This window comes from Tetrao urogallus (assembly GCF_951394365.1).
Source record: "Tetrao urogallus genome assembly, chromosome: 3".
Lineage (NCBI taxonomy): Eukaryota > Metazoa > Chordata > Aves > Galliformes > Phasianidae > Tetrao > Tetrao urogallus.
The window spans coordinates 1,963,137-1,989,720 of record NC_136815.1 but is presented as its reverse complement, the minus strand read 5'-3'; the positions used below and the strand labels follow the sequence as shown (position 1 = coordinate 1,989,720).

The following is a 26,584-nucleotide window of genomic DNA, read 5'->3' as shown; positions in this document are numbered from 1 at the left end:
CAGGATCATAATGAAGGTGTTTTGCATGCAGCTATAGTATCTCCTTGAACAGATCCCAGTGAAACAGTCTTTGTATCACAAAATTCAGTGATCAAACCTCTTAAGATTTGAAATCTGCCTTGAACTGTGAGGCTTTCACTACTATTTGTCAGCTGATCCTACACACCCTTGTCTGCGCAGAACTCTGCCTGAATCCCAAAAGTCCCAAAGATCCCAAAACTCCTTCAGGCATTATTTCCTGGGCAGTGGAGAGATCCCATTAGTATCTCTCAGTGGCACATGATATACACATGATATACACAGCAAATCTTGATGAACAGGCTCAATCATTCGGTAGCTATTACTGGACTAGATCATCCTGGTGGTCATTTCCAACCTTAATGTTCCTATGATTCTATGATTGGAACACTCCAAAATCACACAGTCATTATGCATGTGATTTTAGTGCAGATGTGATTTTGAAGCCTTCCAGTTGCAACTGAATAATGTATTTTTAGGACTTGGTTGGTAACCAAGTACCTTACAGTCATCGAAGTTGGAAAAGACCAGTAAGATCTTCTCTCCAGCCATCAACCCATCACCACCATGCTCACTAAACCTTATCTCTTAGTGCCACATTTACGCATGTCTTGAACACCTCCTGTGATGGTGAGTCACTTCTTCCCTGGGCAGACTGTTCCAATGCATTATCACCCTTTCTGAGACAAGTATTTTCCTACATGGGATTTTTCCTGTATTTTGAGTCCCATATGGACTGGAAATTTCTTTCAAAATAAAGAAGCTAGGCTAATGAAGGTTCATAATGTCATGCTCACACTAGGATTACGGTAATCGTGGCACCTTGCATGGATGCCATAAGTGAAGTGTTCAATAGGTCTTTAGATTAGGTAACCTTTTGCTCTTGAAATGGTACAATGTCCAAGAAGCCCATTGCTCAGCACTCTGAAGACATTCCTCTTGCCATGTCATAGCACGTACACAGTGAAAGTAGGGTGGTGATACTCCTAGCATGTTCTGCTAACAGCAAATAAGCTTCCCTAGCCCATCTATGAGCTGCAGCCCTAATGGGCATGAAGATATTCATACCAAAAAAGGACTGCAAGTCTAAGGAAATAGGTAATAAAACAGATTCACAAAGAGAAAGAGAAAAATACAAGTTCTTCTTCCGAGAAGTTTAAAATCAGAGGGATGGATACAATATCCTTTGGATCACCCAGCACTTGGTCTTTTGTAATAATCAATTAATAATCACAGGTGGTAATGATGGCCGGATTCATTTTCTATTAAATGGCATAGTTGGATTTATTTTGAGATGATTTACACCAAGTCTCTGACTCAGCATGTCCCGCAGCACCCATCATTTATGTGATTTATTGTAAAGTGAGAAAAACTACATGGCTTTGATCCAATTGATTTCTTTGAATGCAATGGGATAAATAAGCAGGCATCAGAACAAATCTTACAAGAACAAGGGGCTATTAGTGTATGTGTTGATTTTTTCATTTGTTTGTTGTTGGTTGTTTTTGTTATGCTGTTTTTTAATATTTTTCTTGGCCTGGATGTCACTCTGTGCTCTCTCTGAGCATCAAGAAATGAAGATCAGACCATGCCAAATGTGGCTTTGGCTTTGGACAGACTTTATTTCAATATTGCACTCATTGCTGAGCTGTCAGCTTTACTGCCACAAGAATGTGAGACTGGGCACAGCATCTAGGGAGAGTTATTTGTTTTCTGATACCTTCCCTGGGGTTTCCCATTTTAGTAGGCTTTCTGATTACTTTTTCTTTGTTTTCTTTGCCTTTTTGGATGAGGTTACTTTGGTTGATGCGTGGCCCAGATCTGTCCTACTCTACTCTGAAAGCTGGTAAATGAGCAAATCTGGGTTTGAGGATTGAAAGCGATGTAAAGGCAATTGTATCCACACTTTTTAGAGTCTCAAGTTGCTTGGGGCATGGGGCGTTATGTATGTGTCAATGTACACATACTCAGTGCTTTGAGAATGATAGCTTTAAATGCACATATCTGTTGTGGAGGACTGTTTAAATGGAAAAATTTACAGATAATTAGGAGCCCTTTGAAGAACCATAAGTGAAAAGAAAATTGCCTCAGCATTAAGAAACGCACATAAACAAAGCAAACAAAATAGTAAAAAAAGAGAGCAAAGAGAAACAAGCCAATAACTACATAAACAGCAGTCTGTTTTAGAGGAAAAGTAAAAACTGTTGTAAGGATAGGGAGAAAGGACAAATTGATATCAAGCAGTACAAATTAAAAGCTTGAGGGAGATAAGAGAAGAAAAAAAGTAGGAATTTTATAGTTCAGGATTGTTAAAGTGAGTAAAAAGGAAAATTTAGTGTATGCTAAACCAAAATAAATTCTAATGGTAATGGTCTGCTACTAGTTCAAAATGACAGATTTATTTATAATAATGCAGAAATTTCAATAAATGTCTATATTCTATAATTGGAAGAGAGCCTAGTTACTTAATCCACAACCCAAGCTAATGAAATACTTTTCATTACACCAGCTGCTAGAAACAATGCCATACATCATCTAATAAAGTGAGACATTTTTAAGAGATACAAGTCTGAGCAATTTTGCATGCAAGAGTTTTTAAAAGAGCAGGGTAAGGCTAATTGGAGATCATTGTTCTTCACTAAGAGAAGAGTGGAAGTTCCCTAAGTATGCTGAGAACCATGTGTCCTCGTTCCAAAGCCATCAGCCTCACATCTGTCTTAGGCACCATAACTCACCATCTGATCGAGGATCCAAAAATGAGGGGATTGTGGGTAACACCATGATTATAATTGAATAATATCATACTCCTTAAAACAGAAGCATTAATGGAAATCAACTTATGGAAAATACATTTTGTCAAGCTAAATTAGTACTTTGTATGAGAATACATAACTGCTTGATAAAGTCTCAGCATTTGTCATTAATTTTACGCGTCATAAATAAGGCATTTTTCTTGATGACAGTGGATAAACAGAACAACTGGTTAGCACAGTTCTTGGAAATAAAAGTGATGCACATGGAGGAGAATGCAGAAGTTATATTCCCTCTGAGATTAGCCTTGGATCAGTCAGTCCCTTCTAAGGGAGTAGGTGAAGTGATGCAGAGCTGTTGGAGAGGGTCCAGAGGAAATCCACAAAGATGCTCAGAGGACTGGAGCACCACTCCAATGAAGACAAGTTGAGGGAGTTGGGCTTGTTCAGCCTGGAAGGCTCCAGGGATAAGGCACTGAGGCCTTCCAGTATTTCAAGAGAGCTTACAAGAAGGAAAGGGAATTAATTTTTACCTGGTCTGATAGTGATAGAACGAGGGGGAACGGCTTGAAACTAGAAGAGAGGACATTTAGATTAGATATGAGGTGGAAATTCTTTACTCAGAGAGTGGTGAGTCACTGGCAAAGGTTGCCAAGAGAAGCTGTGGATTCTCCATGTCTGGAGGTGTTCAAGGCCAGGTTGGATGGAGCCTTGGGTAAGCCAGAACCAGTGATAGGCAACCATACCCATGGTGAGAGAGCTTGGGGGGGATTGGAACTCAATGATTTTTAGGATCCCCTCCAACCTAAGCTGTTATATGATTATATGATTCCATGAACTTCAGAAGATGCGTGGAAGAAATCAAAGATTGATGCCTGATCCTGAAAAACCTCAAGACACATTGTGAATTAGTGCAGTGTGGAGCTGACTTATCTAGGAAAGACAGATCCCATCAGCTGGATGGACAAGCAGTAGAATTCAGCTATTTAGGAACGATTGCACAGGTGGAAGAAAAACTGTTTTGATTGTGTGTAACTGATAGAATCATAGAATCATTAAGGTTGGAAAGACTACTGAGATCAGCTAGTCCAACCATCAACCCATCACCACCATGCCCACTAAACCATGTCCCTTGGTATCAAATATCCATCTTTTTAAACACCTCCAGGGATGGTGACTCCACCACCTCCCTGGGAGCTGTTCCAATGCCTGGACACTCTCGCTGAGAAGAAATTTTTCTTAATATCCAACCTGAACCTCTCTTGGTGCAACTTAATGCCATTACCTCTTGTCTTATCAAGGATAACTCCTAAAAGCAAAATTAGTTTGGCTTTTTTTGTTTGTTTGTTTTTGGTTTTTTTGTTTTTACTTTAGTTCAAAAGGATGGTAATTCAGGAATGCTTGGTGTTAGGTGTTAAATTGGATCCAAGTAGATACTCGCAACAGAATCATTACTGTGCACTGATGCTCTGTTACCCTGCTAGTACCCAGCCTCTCTTTGCTTTCAGCTCTCTTCTTGATGTGAGTGGATGGATATTTTCTCTTGTTGAGAGAGGAATGTGTCAGTGTGTGCATGGAGATGAGTTCTGGGAAAAAAAGAAAAAAAGCCAAAACAACTCAGCAACTCACGCCAGGTCTGCTGGAGTCAGCATCACGAAATTCAGGCCATCTGTGATACACCTAAGGCAGCTGAGCAGCTTGGCTCCATCTGGAGCTGCCTTCGGCTTGCTGCTAGCGTTCTTGCTGAGGTCCCCTCCTCTGAGGATGGTCAGATGTGGAGGGAGGACATCTTACACCCATGCTCTTCCAGTGAAGGCATACAGCCCTTTTGCTCTTGCCTTCTTGTTGGAGGGTGCTGTTACAAAGCGGGGGTATTGTCCCTTCAATGTCTCTCCAGCTCTCCTCACCCCTGGTCTGCTGAAAACCCTGTGAAGATGTCCCAGATCCCTTTCCCAAAACCAGGGAGGAAGGCTTTTGGGTCCCCCCAGGATGCATGGGGCTGTGAAGGACTTAGGGTGAAGGAAGTGCATACAGGTGATGGGATGGAATTATGGGGGCAGTGAGATGTATATAGGGTGTGGGATGGGGCTATAGGATTCTGCAACTCTATGGGAATAATAGGGGATAGGAATGTATGGGTACGGGATATATGGGGCACAGCCATAGGGTTAGAGAGGTGTATATGAGTTGTGTAGGATATGGACATAAGGTTAGTGAGGTATGCATGGGATGTGTAGTACAGGGCTGTTGGGTTAGGAAAGTGTATATAGGATGTTGTATAGGGGTTTACGGTTAGGCAAATATATATGGGATGCATATGGGTTCAAGGCTATAGAGTCAGGGAAATGTGTATGGGTTGTGTAGTACAGGGCTGTAGGGTCAGGGATAAATGTGTGGGTTGTGTACTACAAGGCTATAGGGGCAGGGAGGTGTCTATGAGCAATATAGTACAGGGCTGTAGGGTTACGTAGGTGTATATAAGACGTTGTACAGGGCTATAGGGTTAGAGAGGTGTGTATGGGGTATGTGGTACAAGGCTATATGATTAGGGAGCTGTGTATGGATTGTGTAGGACGCAGCTATAAGCTTTGAGAGGTATATGTGGCCTGCATAGAACTGAGCTGTAGGGTTATTTATCCGTGTGTGGAATATGTGGGATAGTTTTATGACTCTGTGATCTCAATTTGTAGTGTGTGGAAAAGGTTATAAGGTTATGCATACATATATGGGATTTTCGGGTCAGAGCTGTAGGGTTAGTGAGGTGTGTATGAGATAGAGAGAACACGGCTATAGGGGTAGGTAAGTGCATGGGTGTGAAAAAGGGCATTTACATTGTGTGTGTGTGAGGGGGTGATGGAGGGGTCAGAGTGGAGTGGGAGTGGACCAGGGTTGGGTCACAACCAGGGTCAAGACCATGTCAGGGTCAGGACCAGGTCAGGGTCAGGACCAAGATCATGACAAGGGTTGGGACCACAATTAAAAGTAAGTCTGGGACCAGGGTGAGGATCAGGATCAAAACCAACATAAGGATCAGGATCAGGATTAAGATCAGGATCAGGATGAGGGACAGGATCTGGACCAGGGTAAGGCTAAAGATAGGGATAAAGATCAGGGTCAGGATCAGCATCAGGAACAGGATCAGAACCAGAACCAGGTCCAGCAACAGAGTCAGGACCGGGTCTAGGTCCAGGACCAAGTCCAGAAAAAAGGTCAGGACCAGGATAGGGCCAGGACCCGAGCTGAGCTGGGGGTGGGACCACTGCTATACTCAATCCTATAGGGAGGGAGGTAGCGGGGACCGCGTCCCCCCCCCCGCGGCATCATGCCCGCTCACCACCCTCCCTGACGGCCGCTCTCCTTCTCTCCCCGCTCCGCCGCCCCATTCCCTCCCTCCCTCCCTCCCTGCCTCCCTCCAGCAGAGCCTCCGCCTCCCTGCCCGGCGCCTGGTCCTGGCGCGGTTGCCGAACGGTCCCGCTCGACGCCTCCCGGACTAAATGCCTCTGTGACAAGCTCTCCGCCTTCGCCATCTTAGCCCAGCTCAGCCCCGACATGGTGAGTCCCTCCGGTCACCCGCGGAAAGGGGACGATGAGAAAGGGAGGGGTTGCGGGGCGGGAAGGAAAAGAGCAGGGGGACGATAAAATAGAAGAGATGGGAAGGCACAAACCCGAGCCCAAGTGGTGCTGGTAGCGAGCACCCTCATCCCTGGGGGCTTTACATCCTTCCCCCCACTCCCGTTGCCTTTATTCCTCGGCCGTAGCTTGGGGAGGGGAGGACAGACTGGGGATGCTGCTGCATTGATGTCCCCTTCCTCCTTATTCCTCATTCCTCCTGCGCTGTGATTTTGGAACGCTGCTAAAGTGTATGCCTGGGAGGGGGGTTCCCCCCACTCCATCGTCACACGTGTCTTCATTTCGAGCATCATCCCCATCCCATCCCCATCCCACATTCAGGCTTGTTCACCCCTCTGCATCCCCGTCACATTTCCTTATCACCTGTTTAGGGCTTTTTTTTTTTTTTTTTTTTTTGGGGGGGGGGGGGGGGGGGGAGAGGAGGGGGGTGATCCCTGCGCCAGAACAAAAACGGGGGAGTTGCGGAGGGGGGTGTGCGCGAAGTTTCATCCGCTGTCGGCGCAGCGATGCCGCCTCCGCCGCCGCTGCTCGGACGGAGATTCCTCGAAATGCTGCACCCTGAATCAGAGCATCAGGGCGGCTGCCAGGGCACCCAGGGCACTGCCAGGGTGGCCCGAAGGGATTGCTCTCCTCCACCTTGCACTTCTTTTTTTTTTTTTTTTTTTTTTTTTTTTTTTTGGTGTTTGTGTGTGTAATTTCTTCTTCTTTGGATGCTGTCCCAAGTTGATGGAGAGGGGCTCCCCCTCCTCTCCTTCCACGCTCCTCCATCTGCTGGGCATTGGGAGTTACTGGGCCCGGGCAATTATTTACTAATTATGCCTTGCTTGTTAAACGCTGGCTTAATTCAGCAAAAGGGGAGGGGAAAGAAAGAAAGGAAGGGTGGTGTTGGTAAAGGGGAGGGGGGGGATCACATTTTCCAAGATGAAGGTTCGGTTTATTATTAGAAACACTAATGTATTTGGTCCACTAGTTACCATGGAAACAACATCTGCACTGAAGTGGTTTTAAAGACACAGTGTTGGTTGTGTTTGCCTGGACCCCATGCAGGTCCAGCCACTCCAAGTGGGCTCTTGAGCCCTGCATAGAGTTGCTCTTTGGGTCCTCTGGAGTGAAGCACTGAGCTTCTTATTTCCAAAGCAGCGCTCTGGTTGAAGAAGGTTTGAAGGTAGGAGCATGTTCCTGCTTGGAAGGGACCTAGAAAGAGTTCATAGAATCATAGAATTGTGAAGATTGGAAAAGATCATTAAGGTCATCTAATCCAACCATCAGCCCGTCCCCACCATGTCCACTAAATCATGCTCCTCAGTGCCACATCTGTACATTTCTTGGAAACTTCCAGGGATGGTGACTCCACCACCTCCCTGAGCAGCCTGTTCCAAAATCTTGCCTCTCTTCCTGAGAAGAAATTTTTTCTAATATCCAACCCGAGTTGGTTGCATTTGATGTCCCTGCAACAATCTTCTTCCATGGGAAGTTGTTTTGCTGTCTGAAACGAAGTGCAGAAGGGAGGGAACCGTGCTGGTACAGCAGTGGCACCCAAATTGTACCCAGGTGGCACTCAAGGTGTCCTCCTGTGCTCTACTGAACCAGCTGGGACCCATATCCTACAGATCTCTGCGCCGTACTTCAGCTTGTGAAGAGAAGGCTCCAGGGAGACCTCATTGTGGTCTTCCAGTATTTGAAATGAGCTTATAAGCAGGATGGAGACAGAACATTTACACAGGTAGGTAGGTAGAGAACAAGGGGAAATGGATTTAAACTAAAAGAGTGGAAATTTAAGTTGGATATTAGGAAGAAATTCTTTACACAGAGGATGGTGAGGCACTGGAGCAGTCTGCCCAGAGAAGCTGTGGATGCCCCATCCCTGGTGGCATTCCAGGCCAGGCAGGATAAGGCCCTGGGCAGCCTGATCTAGTAGGTGACAACTCTTCATGGCAAGGGGGTTGGAGCTCAGTGATCTTCAGTGTCCCATCCAATCTAAGCTATTCTATGATTCTGTGATTCTGTTATTCATACATGCCCCTGCAGCACTGCATCCTGCAGCTGCAATACTCCAAACTTCATCCTGAGCTTACAGCTGCTTAAACTTTTGACTCTGGACATTGTGATGACCACAGGGATGATGGATGGGTGAGCTTTGTCCTGTGCTACGAGGACATCGTGCTGTCACTGCGAACAACCCAGTCCCGCTGAAGTCTAGAAGGGTTGCATGATCAGAAGCAGTAAATCAAGATTTCTGCTGCAAGAATAGTTTTAAGGCAAAGCTTGATATAAATGAGCCCAGCTGTGCAGCTGAGCAACCAGGGAAGGTCCTCCACTCATCTTATGGAAGTGGGCTGGGAGGCACAGAGAAAGAAGTCTGTGGCTTGGCTAAGGCAGAACTTTCTCTAATGCAGGGCTAACTTTATGTTCATAGAGGGACTGGGGTTTCTTAACTAAACAGATAGGGAAAAAAAACATCAATTTGACTTGGTCACATACTACTGCTGCCTCAGATCTTGGTGTTTGGGAGTTATCTGGTTACCACAAATTGGTGTAAGCCTTTTATCATCAGTACAGGCATTTTCGCATCTGAGATTGTATTTGGCTGCAGGAGGATGCAGCTTCCTTCCCCCACACATGTTTTATTGTATCTGCAACTTACCTCTCTGCTAGTCTTTTGGGGTTTGGGTCTGAAATTGCTTCCTCCCTCCTCTTTCCAACTCTTCTGGCTGTTGATTGGGATGTAGTTTCACAATTTGTTATTCCCAGACTGCAGTCAGCTCATGAGTTCATGAGTTCTTTGGCTGTGCTTGGAGGAAAGCTGAGACCTGAATTCCCCCTAAGTAAAGCCCAGCATTTGTCAGTGCTACGGAGCACTGCTCACTCAGGTCCTCCTGGTTTCTTGTCCGAGTGTCATTCTGAGCTGCCTTCCTTCCCCAGAGGTGGCATCTCGTCAGTGTTGGTGTCTGCAGTGGTGACATTTATAGTGCAGTTTTTCATGTGCCTTTGGAGCTCTCCAGACAAGAAGCTCTGTCCGCCTGTGTCATTAATATTATTTATTGCTATAAATCTCCCTTCTGGAATCTTTGGCCCTGGCAGTTTGAAATATTTGTAACCCTGCTATGGGCACTGCTTCTTTGCAGTGAAAAGGGACCTGAAAAGGTTTGTGGTGGATGGGTGTTGCTGCCCAGGCGTCTGATTCAGAGCTGCCAAGGATGAGGTTTTTCTTCATGTTGCTTTTGTAGCAGGGAAAGGAAGCAGTTTTCCTTGATTTTGATAGAGTTATGAGCTTGTTCTGAAAGCAGTGTTGGAAAGAGACACCCCTAAACTACGATGGGGCTGTTTGGACCCAGCCCAAAACTGGACTTTGAGCTCAACTCTTTCTCTGGATCTGATTTCCCTTGGATCCCACTATTTCAATTAGACAGAGGCATTTTCTCTTTTTAGTTTGGCTGGATTACTGTCTGACTGTCACTGGGCACTAAAAGCTCTTAAATTAAAGAACACAGACAAGGTTTTGCTTCTGTCTTTTCATTTTGGTTTTACCTCACACCCAGCTTGGTAGAAGAATGGTGGTGACGCACTCTGATGCTACACCCACATAATAGCAGTGCTAATGATGAGGGAAGAGGGGATGATAAGGGCAAAAGGAAATTACACAGCCATATGTTCAAACTATACCTTTGCAAGACGTGATCAGTTTGATTAAGGGTCTTGTGATGTTTTACAATGTTTCTTGGCAGTTTGGTGGAGACAGGGAGAATCATAAAATCCTTAAGGTTGGAAAAGACCACTGAGATTGTCTAGTACAACCATCAATCCATCAACAGAAGGAAGGAGAGCAGGAGGCTGAGGATTTGCAGCGCAGCCTTTCAGTCTTTGGTTGTCTTGTTTGAGTTGGCTTGCGTCATCTCTTCTGCCTGCCATGGTTGGTTCTTTATGAAGTCAACCAAGCTTTAAAGTTGAGCTCTTAGAGCACTGGTAGCGTACAAATTCAAGTTCACTTGGAAATGTGTTGGTGAGATGTAAGTGTAGGAGTGAGATGTAACGTCCCAGGTTGTTGCAATGCAATGCAATGAAAAAAAAAAAAAAAAAAGAAGTGGATTTTATGCTGTTAGCTTCACTTTGCACAAAGGCAAGGAACATTTTGTGGTATGCTTCCTACCTAAGGGGACAATGAGTTCAGAGCTGCTCTCTCGACTCACAACATTTACTTTTTTTTCTTTTTTTTTTTTTTTAACTGAAAACATCCCAATGATGTCTGTGCAGCAGAGGAGAAAAAAATCCTTTTTACCCTGGGGAAATAATGAAGCATAGAGAATAGACTCACAGTGTGCATCTTGGCTGGGTCAGAATGGCTGCTCGGAATGGGCTGACGATACTTTCAATGGAAAATTATGGCAGTGTTTCACTTTGATAAGACCAGAACACTTTTTTGGAGATGAGTATTTTAGCATTTATATTCTACCATTGTTTATCACCTCAGATTTGGGGTCTGGATAAGAACAAAGCCTTTTGCTTGCCTTCAGAATAACCAGCTCTCAAATTCAGTTATTCACAGGTTTCCATAAGAATAATGCTGCTTCTCTTGCAGTGTTAACTCTTTGAGTTGAAAATTTGAAAGAAAAGTTCTCACTATTGCTTGGCTTGAGTTCCTACAGTGTCAAACCATTCCAGTCATGCAATGTGGGTCTAATGAAGAGCTCATTAGGGTTGCTGTATCTGTGTGTATTGGTTAAGCCACAGGGCTTAGAGCTTTCCCTGTGCTTGCTGATGAAATCGTGACCTTGGGCTAATCACTTCATTGCTTTCTGCTTCCCTTTCCCCAGCTGCAGCACCCTTGCAGGTGACATCCAAGCCTGCATGCATCCTCATTTGTACAGTGCCCTGAGCCTGAAGGGTGCTACAGAAAAGTCCAAGTGCTGTCATTTCCCCAGCAGAGCATTAGGAACCTCCGCTTGCTCGGTTAGCAAGAGCCGTGCCAGGGCAGAGCTGTGAGCATCTGGATTTCTGAGGTCCAAATCACACGTTTGTACCATTGGCACCTTGTCACCCTGTCCTGCTGCATGTGGATGGAGTGTGTCTCAGCTGATTGTGCCTCTTCTTACAGAGCCCTTGAACTGGAAATATTTCCTGAAATTTCCTGATACTGAAATGTTGAGAGGCTAACATGAAGAGGGGAGATCCAGCTGGGACTACCACCCCTCCCAGGAGAGCTTTGTGCTGACACTGGGGAAGCTTATGGTGCAAGTGCTGCTACGTCTACTCAGGGCAGGTCCTTCCCCAGGTCTGTTGCTGGGAGCAATCTGTGATTCTGCAAATCATGAACTCCATGCTGCTATTTCTCTTGCTCATCAAGGATGCTCTATTTACTAAATATGGTACAATCCCCCTGAGTTTGTCCAAGCGCTGTTAGCATGGAGTGGATGGAGCATGAACCAGCTGGGTTTTCACCTCCCACTCTCTCATAATACAATTAGGAAAACAGTGAGGATGTATGATGCCTGTTGGTGGCCCAATGGCCAACCCAGCATTATAACAAACAAGAATTGAATTATTTTTTAAGCGTGGCCTCCTAAGAGAGGAGTTGATTTGTGATCTCACAACATCATTTTTCTGGAAGTCACCTGCTGTGTTTGCTTTGTCACTGCTGACTTGAAGTCCATCAGCATGCACTGCAGGAAGAATTTGGGCTAACCCTCATTGAGTTTGGAGAGATCATGGAGTCAATGATTTCTGATGGGCTCTGAGAAAAAGAGGAATACTGATGGTGCCTGTACGCTGCTGCAGGTGCCAGGATGCAGAGCAATGCTTGGTGTGCTCTTTTGGTGTGAGATGTGGATGAAGAATACTGTACACATATAACTGAAGAATCCACAAATAAGTGGCCAGTGCGTGAACAAATGCAAGTAAAACGACAGAGACAAGGGTTATAGGAAATCCCTCTCAGTGCTGAGCTTCGAGGAGAGACAACAGCAGAATATATTAAAAGAAGGCAGGTAGCACACAAAGTAATAATAGGAGGATTTGGCTCAGCATATTAAGCAGTCATCCCCACATCCCACCTCCTTCGGCTGTCTGCGGATTCGGCTGTCTGTCGATCCAGCGAGCAGTTCAGTCGATATTAACATCTGACAGCTTTTGACTGCTGAGTTTTTTACTCCACGCTTGTGGATTCGCTCGGGGCTTTCGCTGGAAATTCCAGGAGGTGGGATTGCTGCAGCTCTCCGAAGCCAGAGAGCTCCGCACAGCCCTGGCAGCGACTCTTCTGCAGGCAAATGCTGCATCACCCTCTGTCTCTTCATCTGAAGGGGACGTGGGAGAGAGGAGCATGATCAAGTGGCTGTGAGCTTAAAACACTGTGGGATTCACTGCTTCAGCGTGAGTAATACCGAGCCTAATTCACCCTTCAGTGTTCAGATGAGAAGAGCTCTGGCATTAACCAGGTGACCCCAGGAGCAGAGCGTGGCTGAGGTTAGTCCCTTGGCTTCAGCTGAAATTAAAATCTCCCTGTCTGCATCTGGGGTGCTGCTTGTCCAGGTGCTCCCGAGGGGTTTGGTGCTCATTTTGAACCTGCAGTGGTTAATGGCTTGTTGCCACGAAGGCAGCTTAGTGACAGCTGCCCTATTACCCAGCCATGGCTTACTGCTGCAATAAAAGAGATGTGGATTTAAGCCAGGACACCCGGGTTTTCCCCATTCCCACTTTCCCCTTTGCTAGGGGTCCAAAAAGCAGCTCTCAGTCTCAGCCTGCAATGATTTGAGCCATCTAGGGCCAGAAATGTGGGCAAAGTGGGGTAAGCAGTGTCTCTTTGTGTCTCTGTGCTCAGGACTTGTACAATATATGAGTGTGGGAGTGATTGTATATGTGTCTGTGTAGGTGGGAAGGGACAGTGTGTCATCCACACCTGGCACAGTACCCTCCACACTGATGGCAGTGAGCAAGGGTGAGTTCTTTGAGAGGGTTTGTATTGTTTCTCAAGGTGAAAAAGCTGAGAGGAAAGAGGATAATAGCCTTTAAGTGGATAGAAAGGAGTTGAGGAAAGGGAGTAATCTGCTTTCTGTGTCTGCTGAGGATTGGGCTTGAACTGCAGTGAGAAAAGTTTAATTTAGGTGCAAGGGAAAACCTCCTGGCTGTGGGGAATAGGCAAGTCTCCATCAGCAGAGATGAGCTGGGGATGGTTTGTATGGCTTTGGGGCAAGTGAATGGCTGAGATGAGCTTGGCAGGTCTTTTCCCTGCCCTTTTGCCTGTAAACCAGGTCTCTGTGTCTGTTGTTTGCTGTGTAGAAGGGAGAAAGTGTGGCTGAGGTGTGACTCATTGCTGGAGGGTGGAGCAGTGGGTTGGGTGAGTTAGAGCATTCATTTGGGATGGTGGGTAAGGGCATGTATTTGGGAAAATCACAGAGTGCATCCAGAATTGCACAAAGCATCTTGCTTGCTGACCATATCCACCTGTAACTCTTGCTCCACAGTTATTTTACATTTATCACGTAATTTGGACCACCAAGTTGCTTAGGAGGCTTAGTTACAGAGTGTGATTTGCAAGACTGAGCAATCTGCTCAGTGCTGAATGGGCCAGAAGAGCCAACCTGGTCCAAAATAGCTTCCAGCTGAAATGCAGGAGAAAAAGCAACACATGGATACAGGCGGGAGTGGGGGCACATGTAAACAGTGTGAGGACTTTAGTCATAGCAGCAAGTCATGGCACATCTGCCATCGTTATGCATTGCACCAATTTGGCTTATATAGAGGAGGTTTAAAGAAAGAACACTGGATAGCTTTCTAGGTGGGTTTTTTTTTTGGGGGGGGGGGAGATGAGGGGGGGGAGCTTCTCCCACTGCAGAGTGCAACGTGGGAGACAGCACAAAGGTGCTTGTTAGAAAATGGTAAGGAGTGGGTGATGGAGGCTGGTTTCATTGGCTCATTAGGGGTGGGAGTCAGCGCATTAGTGCTAAATGGAATTATCTTCCTTTTCAAAGCCCTGTAAGGACTAAGCAGGTTGTGTTTGAAGTGGGAGATAGTTGAACTGTCAAGCATTCTGTACCTGTCTCTATTATGCTCCATAGTGCTTTTGCCCGGAAAAGCCTTTTTTAGGTAGTTCTGACAAGCTCCTTCACCACTGATTCCTGTTGTGCTCTGCCTAAAGGCTTGGGTTGCCCTTGAACTGCCATGCAATGAGATGTGGATGTTAAGTCATTATTATTATTTTTTTGCAACAGATGGCTACTCATTTAAACCAGAATTGAATCTGCTTCCAAAACGTTTGTGCCTTAATACTGTTTCTCTCTATGGATAGCTGCGTGGACAAATTTATTGGCAATATTTTGATATGAAGGCAGTCTATAAGTGAAAATGGTCAATATGCATGAAAAGCCACTGTCAGATTCTTAATTATGAGAACAGGAGCTGGAAAACTCCTGAAAGTTAAGACAGTCTAAACAGAAAGTCCGCATGATGTTGTGTGTCATAATGGTCCTTTGAAACTAAGTCTGTAGGTTGAATACTCTCTATCTACCTGCCCTACCAACCAGAAGGATGTACAGAATACATGCAATAAATCTGTGAGAGCAAAATGACACTATTCGTTTCCCATAAGCAAGACAATGCTTTCATTTTTCATGACAAATTGTTCTTGTTGCTTTTTTCAATCTGGAAGTAGTGTCAGCCCTTCTCTGGACAGGGAATATCTTACTACTGGGGCAATTTTGGTCGTGTTTATACCCAATGGGCATGGTTGTAAATCCAGGGGCAGTTACAGTTTTACTCCCCAGTCACTTAGTTGTGAATGAGATGAGCATCAGGATGAAAGTTGACTCCTAGTGTGCTGCTTTGACATCAGTGTCCCAAGTAAAGGGAACTAGCACCAGTAGCTCCCCAGTAACCAGCAGTGTGTTTATGCTGAGTAGGTGAAAACAAGCTTGATCCCACAGGCTCTTCAGATTGCAACAGGGAGAAAGCTGTCACTGTCATCGTAACAGCATGCGGCATCTGTGTGATGCACACAAATCACATCATCTGCTAAACAGCTGAAATCCCTTCATATTGTATTCAGTGGCAAATTCCAGCCAACATGCTCCCAAAAGACTCGGAAGACTAATAATGGCTTGGAAATGTGGAATCATAGAATTGTTTGAGTTGGAAGGGACCTTTGAAGTCTACCTCATCCAACTCCCCTGCAAAGAACAGAGACACCAACAGCTAGATCAAGTTACCCAGTGCCCCATCCAGCCTGACCTTGAATGTCTCCAGGCAAATCTTTAACTTCAAGATTTCTGGTTCAACCTTAGTTTGAATCAGGAACCATTGCCAGCGCAGACATTTTCAGTGATTGAGCAGTGAAAAATGGGAAGCTTCTTCCTGGTCCTTACAGGAAAGGAATCACAGCTACAAGCAATAATTAAAAGGAATTAATTAAATTGTTTAGGGATGTCTTGTACAATATTTGCAGAAGTGCTTATGGCTCATGTTTTGGATGAAGCTTTTCCTTAAAAATTAACCTTTAATGGGCAATAGTGATAAAAGAGGAAGAGGAAGGCAGGAAATTTGTTCTCCATAGGAGCATGTCTGGCAGAAGTCTTATCATAGAAACATAGAATATCATGTTGGAAAGGACCCACAGGGATCACTGAGTCCAACTCCTGGCTCTACACAGGAACACCCAAAATGCAAACTCTATGTTCAAGCACACTGCCGAAATGCTACCTGAGCTCTGGCATCTTGAGGCTGTGATCACCACCTGGGGAACCTGTTCCATGCCCACCACCCTCCCCATGAAGAATCTTTTGCTAACACCCAACCTGACCTCCCCTGATGCAGATCCATGCCATTCCCTTAGATCTTCTAGATACCTCGTTTCTGCCTGCTGCCAGATATTCCCCTGATGATTTTCTCTCCAGGGCCAAGTCAGGGAGGATAAGTATTGCCTGTTCTGTAGGGAAAACAGCCGGTCTGGCATTACTCACCAGCACGACACTGATGGAGTAAAACAAACAGCGGGTTGTTTTGGAATAATTTGGTGAAATGCTGTCATCTGGCATGGAACCAAAATATGGCTTAAAACAGGATAAACACAGTCTGGATTCCCCCCTCACTTTCAATTCCCAGTCTGCCACAGTATTATTTTTTTCCCTCTCTTTTTTTTTTTTTTTTTTTTAATGTGTGTAAATCTTACACATTTCCCTGCAAGGGGCTGCATGCTACTGCTAGGAAGTTAGTCGAGCTGAGGACACAGTAGTGGAAGCAGAACATGATGAGCAATGCGTGGATAGGCATTGTAAATCATTTATCGACTTTGAACTGACTGTCCTCTGTGTAGTACAGAGAAGGAACAATCCAGACTATAGAGAAGCAATGAAGGAGACTCATTTTTAATATCTGATCATATGTCCATACTCTAAAATAATACTAGTAATCATAGTTGTATTAATAGTATCAAAGTACAGAACAAAGGCTCTATCACTGCCCTTTAATTGCTCCCACTGCATAATTGTTATTACTGTTTCTTGGCTTGTTCCAGCAATGCCCAGGGATGGCCCAGGAATGCAGTGGTCCACGGACATTCCACAAGGCAGTACAGATAAGACCCTTCTGCTTAGAACCTTGAGCTTGTATGAACATTAACTAAGCCATATCACTTTGTTCCAAGGTGACATGGGCCAGATGCATCCTGGACCATCATATTTTCAATTACAGACATAACAAGATAACATTTTACTGCTTACTGCAGTGCATTTGATGATACTATTGCATACTCTGAATGAGGTTCTATCTGCCTCTGCCTTCTCTCAGAAGAAGGGAGAGTGTACCCATAGAGGTATTTGGTTATTATCAGCCTTTTTCATGTGTATGTGTTTGTGAAAAGTTGTTCTGTTTTCTCTTTTGAAATGTAAAATGTGCTTTAAAGGGAAAGGCTGAAGCAGGATGAGTCTTACTGGATGCACAAAAGCAAGGATTTTAAAAAACAGGAGCTCTGACTGGCTAGTTAACAAACAGTTAAACAAAAAACTCTCTCCTCTCTCTTCTTCATACCTCCCCGTGTTAATATTGCACAGCAGAGAGAGAGATGCTTGTATTTGCTTGTCCTGATGTAGCTTCAGGAACCCCCGAAGGCATTTACACATATCAAAAATCCAAGCTGAATTAAGCTCTGGAAGAGAGAGGGAGTGCACTATTATTCTCTTCCATTTACAGGGTTTAAAATAAGCCCCTGAGAAGTTAAGGGCTGTGTTTTCAGTTTGAAACAGATCGTTTGAGTGGACGTTGAAAAGATTGGCCTATATAATGGACCTGTGCATATACAGTTGACCTGCAGGCAAGCTGGGAATAGACCCCATGCTCTTTGCTGGTCATCCCCAAGCTCAGCACACTGGTTCCCAGTCTGTGGCTTGCAGAGGGATGCTGATATTCAGCAGAGACTCATTAAGCAGTGGTTTCACTAGTTCTGCAGTGGGAAAAGGATGGTGAAGGAATAAAATTGTGTATTTTAAAATAATAGTAATGGGCTATTTAGTGAAAATCATAGAATTGTAAAATGGTTTGGGTAGGAAAGGACCTTTAAGGATTACAAGATTGTACCTCCCCTGCCATGGACAAGGGCATCTTACTAGTTTTGGCTGCTGAAGCTCCATCCAACCTGGCCTTGAACACTTCAAGGATGGGGCATCCACAATATCTCTAGGCCACCTGTTCCAGTGCCTCACCACCTCACCACCCTCATGTCAAAGAGCTTATTCCCTGTGTCTGAGAATCAGAATCACTGAAGGGTTTGGGTTGGAAGAGACCTCAAAGATAAAATAATTTCAGCTCCCATGCCATAGGCATGATTGCCAACCACCAGAGCAGGATGCCCAGGTCTGCGTTCAACCTGACCTTGAACACCTCCAGAAATGAGGAATGTTTAAGAACACCTGGCTGGGCAGGAGAATACTCCCTAGTATTAATACAGGCATGATCCAGCCCTCCTTGATATCAGGACTTCACATTCTGGGCTTGGGAATGCATTCTGGTAGTCGAAACAGCAGCAGCAAGCTGATTGCTCTGCTGATGACTGGCAGGTAGATAATGCGCACTGTTAACTCCCGTAATTCTCCACCAGACTGAAGGAAATTATCCTGACAGTTCCTATTAACGAGCGGTTATGTGACCACTCCTCTGCCCTGAGAGCTTCGTCAAGGCTGTTTACTAAATGCAGATTGCCATGTTGTATCTTGAGAGCAGACTCAATACCAAGTGAAGAGCTAGCAGTTAATAAATAGTAACACGTTAAGGTATCTCTCTGGGTGATTTTTGTGTACTGCAATTACACAAAATTGCCTCTTAGACTGGCCAAATTACATAAAAGTAGCCCTCCGTTCCACAGATACATTCCCAATAATGGGCACTTATTAGTTTTGACATGAGAAGATGGTAGTTATGATATGAAGGTAGCAAAATGAGGTACTAATCCCCTCAATCTCTCTCACAATGACATGGGCTGAGCTGGGGAAGATGTTGGAAAAGAAGTTGCAAGGAAATTATTTGTTAATGACACCACTGAGAGATTTTTCTGCAGGAATCTCAAAGCCTTCCTCAGAGGTTGGAAGATACTTTGGTGCCTTCTCAGTGCTCCTTTGCTCTGAATTAAATGAACCCTGTAGGGCTACTGCTAATTCTGACTCACCAAAACATCTCCTTTCAGTGTGATCCCAGTCTTGTCTTCACTAAATCCTTGATACTGCTTGTATTTTGGGGCCCTGCTTTTCCTCTCTCCCATCCCTAGCAGAATTTTTATTAGTGTGTATGACACAAGCTGAAATTTCTCCTCTGGTAACACAAGCTTAAATGTCTGCTCTGTGGGACAGAGCAGACCGACAATAACCAGTGTAAGAAGCACGTTTTCCCAGGAGATGAAAACAGAGCCTTCTATACCTGTAATTTCACCATGGGCCTCACCAGCTGGCATGGACCCCTGTAACTGGATAGCTGGGTGTCCATGCTACTTTCATTGAGCACTGCGTGAGCAGTGGCATATGAACAGCACCTTCCTGTGCTATGGGATGGGGTATGAACAGGAAGGGGCAAGGCTTTACTCCTTTTGGCTCTGCAGAATCCTCAGAGGTGGATACATGCATCAGCAACAGCACTATGAGCTGAATTGTATCCAGAGTCTTGTTCTTACTCAGATGAAGGCTGAAGATGAAGATACTGCATATTACCCTGGAAGAATAGCCTGGGGCCAGGGAGCTGGGCTATGAACAGTGGCTGATGGGTGGTAGCTGGAGATGACACTGGAGATCCATCACATTCAAATCTTGCTCATAGATTTACACCTGTCTTTGTTACCTCTGTGCCACCAAGGTAACAGAAAAAGCCTGACCCTGAATGAGAAACCTAGAATCTAACCAAAAAGGGATAAAAATATTTTCAAGATTTTTTCATGGATGTCAAGGACATCCACCGTTCATTCATTCCTCTTAGGTTGTTTTCTTACAGCAATGACATAAACCACTTTGTTCAGAAAACTATCACTTTCATGAGTACTGGTAAAAGCATTATTCTCCAGCAATTTTAACAACTCTTTGATAGCTCTCTGCTTTGAAAGTTGTCCAACCAGCAACAAAATCAACAGAATGTGGCTTTAAAAACTGCTCAAGAATTGTGAAAACCCTTTAGTCTAGTGGCACAAAAATGGTTTCTGAACAGTTCTTGGAGTAAAGCATACGCATTAGGTCTATTTCTTTTTTAGAAGAGTAGAATGAGCCTCACTGCTTATGACTTGTGAGAAAAGGTAGAGGGTGCTGGACTTGGTCTTACAGAGAGGAAGATAACCACAGCCCACAGGCATTAAGATCGACAGCTGCAAAATGATAAAATCAAACTCCTCACTTGTGTGTGATGATATAACAGGACAAGAATCACAAGCCAAAGCTTGGAAGATTTCATATGGGATAGTAGGAAAATATTTTCACAGGCAGAATAGTATGGTCTTTTAGTATGGACATTGCCATGACTTGCCTCACCTAAGGCTGGTGATAGTCTTGCTCCAAGCCACAAGTTGTGTTAGAAGCCTCCAGATGTCCCTTGCAACCCATACTTCTGCAATTCTCTATTTTCATGAATCTTTAATTTCAAACATGCTAGAAGTCAGGCTCAAGGCAACGATTCTGAATTGCAAACACATTCATAAAAACAAAGCGTAGCACCTTAAGTTCCCAATGTCTACATTTAAACTGGGAGAAAAATAAATAATTTAATCAGTGACTTTATTAGTAGGCTGTCATACCTATAGAGAGTTTGTTCAGCCTTTCTCAGTATCAGAGATGGGGAAAGCAAAAAGAACAGCTTGCTTGTGAGGTCTCAGGCAAACTGCATGGCATTAAGAAATACCATTTTTGACTTTGTTCTAATGGGAGCCTGTTTGACCCTGGAGCCAGAGCAGAGTAATGGAACAAGCACAGCTCAAATTCAGTCACTTTTCAGTGCTGTGCAGAAACTAAGGGGAGGAAAGAAAGACACGTAGAGAATGCAGAGGGAGGAGAGCCAGAGAGGAGTGTTAAGAGTGAAAAGAAAAGGCAGGAAAGCAGTCATGGAAAAATGGTCAAATTAAGGGAGAAAGGAAGAAAAAGTAGGGGAGAAAAAAAGGACTGAGAAAGGAAGAGGACGAAATAGAAAAGAAGGAAGCAAAGCAAAACTGTGAAGGAGTGTCCTTCTGCCCTGTTAGGCAGAGCGATACAGCGGCAGGACAGCAAACAGCCCCAGGCAGTAGCACTCGTTATTTCCATCCTAGCTGATGTCATTGATTGCTTTTCTCCTCCTTTGTCATGCTTGCTGACAGAGTCGTGGGACTTGAGACTCTGTTCCTACCCAGCCCAGGCAAAGGTTTCTTTTCCAGTTCCATAGGAGAACAGTCTCATCTGCATTTTGAGATGCTTCCAAATGCCATTCATCAGCAGACATGGGGAGGTGAAAGAGGCAGGGCTGGGCCATTTGGGACCATCTTCTGTCCAAGCAGGTGGACCCCCTGAGTCTGTCCTTTGTAAGCAATGACTTTATTCCTCAGCTGTGATGTTGGGAAACTCCTGTAAGACTTTCTTTCTCACTTTAAGACCACCTTGATGTCATTCTGTTGGTATTACTATTTCTTTTTAAATCAGTCTTTCTTTTTCCCCTCTTCTTCCTCCAAGGAAATTTTCCTTGCCAGCCTCAGATCCCACAGCATCCAACCACCTTCTGTCAGGGGGTTTAATTAATCAGAAGAAATAAAACAAACGATGCTTCATTTGCCAAAGGGAAGAAGTGTAGGAGGTGGGAAGGAAGACGAAGAGGACAGAGAAATCTTAAAAATGTAAAAAGAAAGCAGAATTCTAAGATATAAAAGCCTAAGCCTTTAGGATGTTTTATTCCCAAAGAAGTATCTCTTACTACAGGCAGTGTTTTTTTATAGTTATCCACTCTCACAATACCAACAGAGCTGGCTGGATGAAGGGGTCAGAGAGGATGTGGAAGTGAGGGGAATTAAGGTTATTGTGTTTTGAGTGCTGGGATAAACTCTACTCATCCATTAAAATCCAAACTCAATTTCTCATGTTGCTCTCAGATGGCGTGAGTTGCATGTCTTGATTTATTTGTTGTTTTTTTTTTTTTTTTGCTTTAATGGAGCTCCTCCCTGACTTTTATCCAGTTACCCATGAAAAGTCAGTGAGACAAGACCTACTTAAATCAAATGTCACAATCGATGATCATCCCAGGCCACCGTTTGTGTGATGTGAACTCATATTGCCGAAAGCGAGGAGCAGGGAGAGAAAAGAGGGTTGAGACTGGAATGAGAGAACACAAACCAGGCCACGTCTGAGCAGCTTGTGCTCCCCAGTTTATCACAACCATCTCTGAGGTGGGGTAACTTGGGTTCTGCAGGAAGCAAGCAAAACAGAGATGGCAAAGGGAGAAGCTGTGATTTTGTGCCAGAGATTGCATCTCTTTTCCATATCCTGACTGAATCAGAAACTTCTGTTCACAGAAGATTCCCTTCCACATATCAATTTATAACGAGCAGGATACAATATTTCAGCACTCAGAGCACACAGAACGTGTCCAGTTTCAACTTTTTAAAATGAGAGACAATTTGAAAGGTTAATATTTTCCCTAAAATTTCTTACTTTGTGTTTACCTACTTCCCCCCAAAAACAGCTTCTAACCTTCCACAAATATTTAGCAGGAGTAAATTCTCATGGTGTGAATAGAGTCACATGAGTTAAAAATCTCAGTGATACAAGTCTTCATAGAGGTTAAGAGGAAGAATCAATGTGTGAACTGAAGCCTTTTTTGGAAGTATTTCAGGAAGCTCTAGGTGAGGGAAGATGCAGAACCTTGCTGGATGGATTCACAGAATCACAGAATGGCAAGGGTTGGAAAGGACCTCAAGGATCATGAATCTCCAACCCCCCTGCCACATGCAGGGCCCCATCCAATCTGGCCTTGAACACCTCCAGAGTAGGGGCATCCACAGCCTCTCTGGGCAGCCTGTTCCATCACTCTCTATAAAAAATTTCCCCCTGACATCCAACCCAAATCTCCCCTCCCTCAACTTAAAACCATTTCCCCTTGTCCTGCAGTTATCAACCCTTTCAAAGAGTTGATTCCCCTCCTGTTTGTAGGCTCCCTTTAGGTACTGAAAGGCTGCAGTGAGGTCACCCTGCAGCCTTCTTTTCTCCAGGCTGAACAAGCCCAGCTCCCTCAGCCTGTCTTCCTAGGGGAGGTGCTCCAGTCCCCTGATCATCTTCGTGGCTCTCCTATGAACCCTCTCCAACAGCTCCCTGTCTTTTATGTATTGGAGGCTTCACACCTGGACACAGCACTCCAGATGGCGCCTCACAAGAGCAGAGTAGAGAGGGACAATCACCTCCCTGTCTCTGCTGGCCACCCCTCTTTTGATGGAGCCCAGGATACCATTTGCCTTGCAAGCTGCAAGGGCATATTGATGGCTTATGTTAAGTTTCTCATCTATCAAGACCCATCTCCACAGGGCTGCTCTCAAGGACCGCTCCTACCAGTCTGTATGGATGCCTGGGATTCCTCCGACCCAAGTGCAAAACTCAGGTTCCTCTGAATGGCATCCCTTCCTTCTACTGTGTCAACCGTACCACTCAGCTTGGTGTTGTCAGCAAACTTGCTGAGGGTGCACTCGATTCTGTCATCGATATCATTGATAAAGATGTTAAAGAGCACCAGTCCCAAGACAGACCCCTGGGGGACGCCATTCGTTACCGGCCTCCACCTGGACATAGAGCCATTGATGACCAATCTCTCTGCGGCCTTTCAACCAGTTTCTTATCCATTGAGTGGTCCACCCATCAAATCCACATCCCTCCAATTTGGAGGTAAGGATGTGGTGGGGGACCGTGTCAAAGGCCTCGCTCAAGTCCAAGTAAACAAGGATTGATGAGGACTGATGAGGCTCATTGCCATGTTGTTCCATGTTTATACACAATTGCTCATAATTCAAAGGACTGAGTCATTGCCTGAAATCTAGTCCCACTGTTTCTGCAATCTGAATTAGGTTCAGCATCCAGAACATTGGTATGTATGGATTTGCATAAGATGTATGGTGTTAGATTCTGAGAATCCCAAGCCTCCTGTTTCATGAAGGAAACTCAGTGAAGCCGTACAGTCATGTTAAGTTACTGACATGTCAGAGTTAATAAGATGAGCAGGAAGGAAATGTTGCAGAGTTAGCATCACACTGCAATTCAGTTTGGCTTCCAGTCTGCAACTGATCTGTATCCAGTCAGCTTTGAGTAAAAATCCCACAAGCTGCCTTTACTCCTTTGGGTGTATAAACCCAGTTGGGTATTCAAGCCTTTGAATTCATCGCTACATTTTGTCTTAGATCCCTTAAGCTCTTGTGCCAGCCTTCCCAATAGCCCCTGAGGGGTTCATGGCAGCTCTATGGTGAAAGTTTTGTTCCTCATTAATTCCCCCCTTGAGATTCAAAATGCGAGAAGTGCTTTTGGTTGAAATATGCAAGCAAGGAAGATCTTACCAAGCCCTTCAAACTGTCAGGATAGTTCAACTCAGATAAAAATATATTGGGGAGGTTCATCCCTTCTTCATAGTGGGCTCTGTAACTGTAGGCCTTCAGTCAACAGACATATTTGCTTTGCCCATGTGTTGAGTTGGCCAGACTCCATATAAGCACAGCACCGAACCTTGCCTAATATGTATTGCTTTGCAGAAGGCTCAGTAGCCTGGAACAGAGCTGCAGTAACCTCTGCTTCATGATGTCCTGCTGATTGGAGGTTCAGGTTGAGCAGCCTCATGCCTGCCAACAAAATAGTCTGGACAAGTCCTCAGAGGACTGCCTGTTCCATTCCCAAATTCATGCGTAATTGATTTTTCTTTTTTTAATTTTTTTTTTTTTTTTTTTCTACCTTGAGCTCTTGCTATGTCAGAAACCATCTCACTTCCATAGCTGCGGCAATAGGTGTTGGTACTGCGCCAATCTAATGACAACCTTGACTGTGTGCTCCCACACCTTTGTGTATTGCTTAATCACTTTAAATAGAGGGGCTCTGGTACATCTGCTGCATGGTGGGGTCCCTGCTTCTCTGTCCTCTCTCCAGCAGAGATCACTGATGTGGAAATGAGAAACGTGCTGAATAAAAAGCCTGCAGCTGAGGGAACCAAGTGGGAAAGAGATCCTAAGAACAAGGGGAGTTTAGTGATGTTAGTCTCTGGCATATAGTAGCTGGTTATGGACTTAGTCCCAGGGAATGCAGAGAACTAGATTAGGAGTAGTTACAACACATGTGTTTGTTCTTGGTATTGCAAGGTGTGGTCTGTGGCAGATCTCTCGTGTTGACAGCAAAGGAGAACCATTGCATGCCAGCATTTTCCGTAAGAATCCCTGCATATGAAGAAATGCCTTGTCAAGTAGCATAAGAGCAGTAAAGTGATGTATGGTATGACTAGATTCTGCTCCCTGGGGAGGATATACATCTTATTTTTCCTTTGCTTGCTTCAGCTCCTCCCTTGCCAGATGGATGTTTGTAGTCGGTGGAAGATTTTCACCTTCTTTTCATCCTCCAAGTTTCAGCAACAGCCATTCCCAAAAGAGCTCATTTGTAATCGTTCTAGTGTAGGCAGAGCTTTCTGCTGTTTCCTCATTAATTATCTTTGAAGTTCTGCACTGGATGTGAAAGGTCTGATCTCCTCTTGCAAACGTGTGACTTTTATACACCTCACTACGAATATCAGATTTTTAAACCCAAATTTAACACTGGTGTGTGTGGGAGCAGAGTGAAGTCCGAAGAAAGACAGGGTCAACCTGAAGTAACTCATGGGCCTCTCTCCTCTTTATTTGTATGTGTAGTGTGATGTGAATGTTGATTGAGTTGATGTATAATCAGACAATTAGGAGAAAAGTTCTTGCCACGAAATTGAGCTGGTAGCGTTTGCTGAGCATCTTCATCATCTTTTTTTTTTTTTTTTTTTTTTTTTTTTAATGTGTTACTTTCTCTCTTTCAGAACATGGAAAAAGTGCTGGTCCCTTCTGTCACGTTAATTGTAGGCTGTGGAGTATCTTCGCTGACACTTTTGCTGTTGATTATCATTTATGTCTCTGTTTGGAGGTATGGCTTTCATTCTTTTCTCTTCTTACTGGGGAAAGTAACTGTCTCTTGATCTGCATGGATCCTGGAGGTTTTGCTGTCCCATTTTGGGTGTCTGTTGCCTGAGGAAGAACTACTTTGTAATGAGTGGGTCTTGTAAAAAGTCATCATGGTGGCTTAGTTGGCATTACTCTTTCCTTTTAGTGCCAGAGAAATTAGTACAGTGAAATTAGTACTATGAGCTCATGTAGTCTCATTGTTCTGTTTTCAAAAGCTGTGTGTGCTGTTTTCTATGCCTTTATATAGCCCAGGAAATCTTGTTTGCAGAGAGGTGGACGTGCACTGCCTCCTGGCAGGCAAGTTGCTTCAAGATATTTTGGGCTGGGTCTTTGATAACATCAAAACATCCTTGATCCATTATGAAAACACCTGGCCCAAAGTACTAACAGTACTTTTCAGGAGCGTAAGTGTGGAGTGTGAAGAAGTGTTACATCTCGTGGGCTAAATAATTCTGTAATCCCTTAGCTTTGTTCTGCCTTTGGCTTCAGATGCATATGAGATTCCTTGATACATCGCATTTCAAAGAGCTCCTGTACACTTATGTGGAGATCAGATGCAACC

At 44.5% G+C, this 26,584-nt stretch overlaps 1 protein-coding gene across 1 annotated transcript in view; it reads left to right on the top strand.

Moving 5' to 3' along the window:
• Positions 1-26,584, top strand: part of ADGRB1 (adhesion G protein-coupled receptor B1) — a gene marked incomplete at both ends in the record, with an annotated part of 200,316 nt that overhangs the window by 109,973 nt on the left and 63,759 nt on the right. Inside the window, 2 exons of the mRNA XM_079533020.1 lie at positions 6,188-6,320; positions 25,881-25,984. Coding sequence (XP_079389146.1) covers positions 6,188-6,320; positions 25,881-25,984 — 237 coding nt within the window. The remainder of the gene's footprint in view (positions 1-6,187; positions 6,321-25,880; positions 25,985-26,584) is intronic.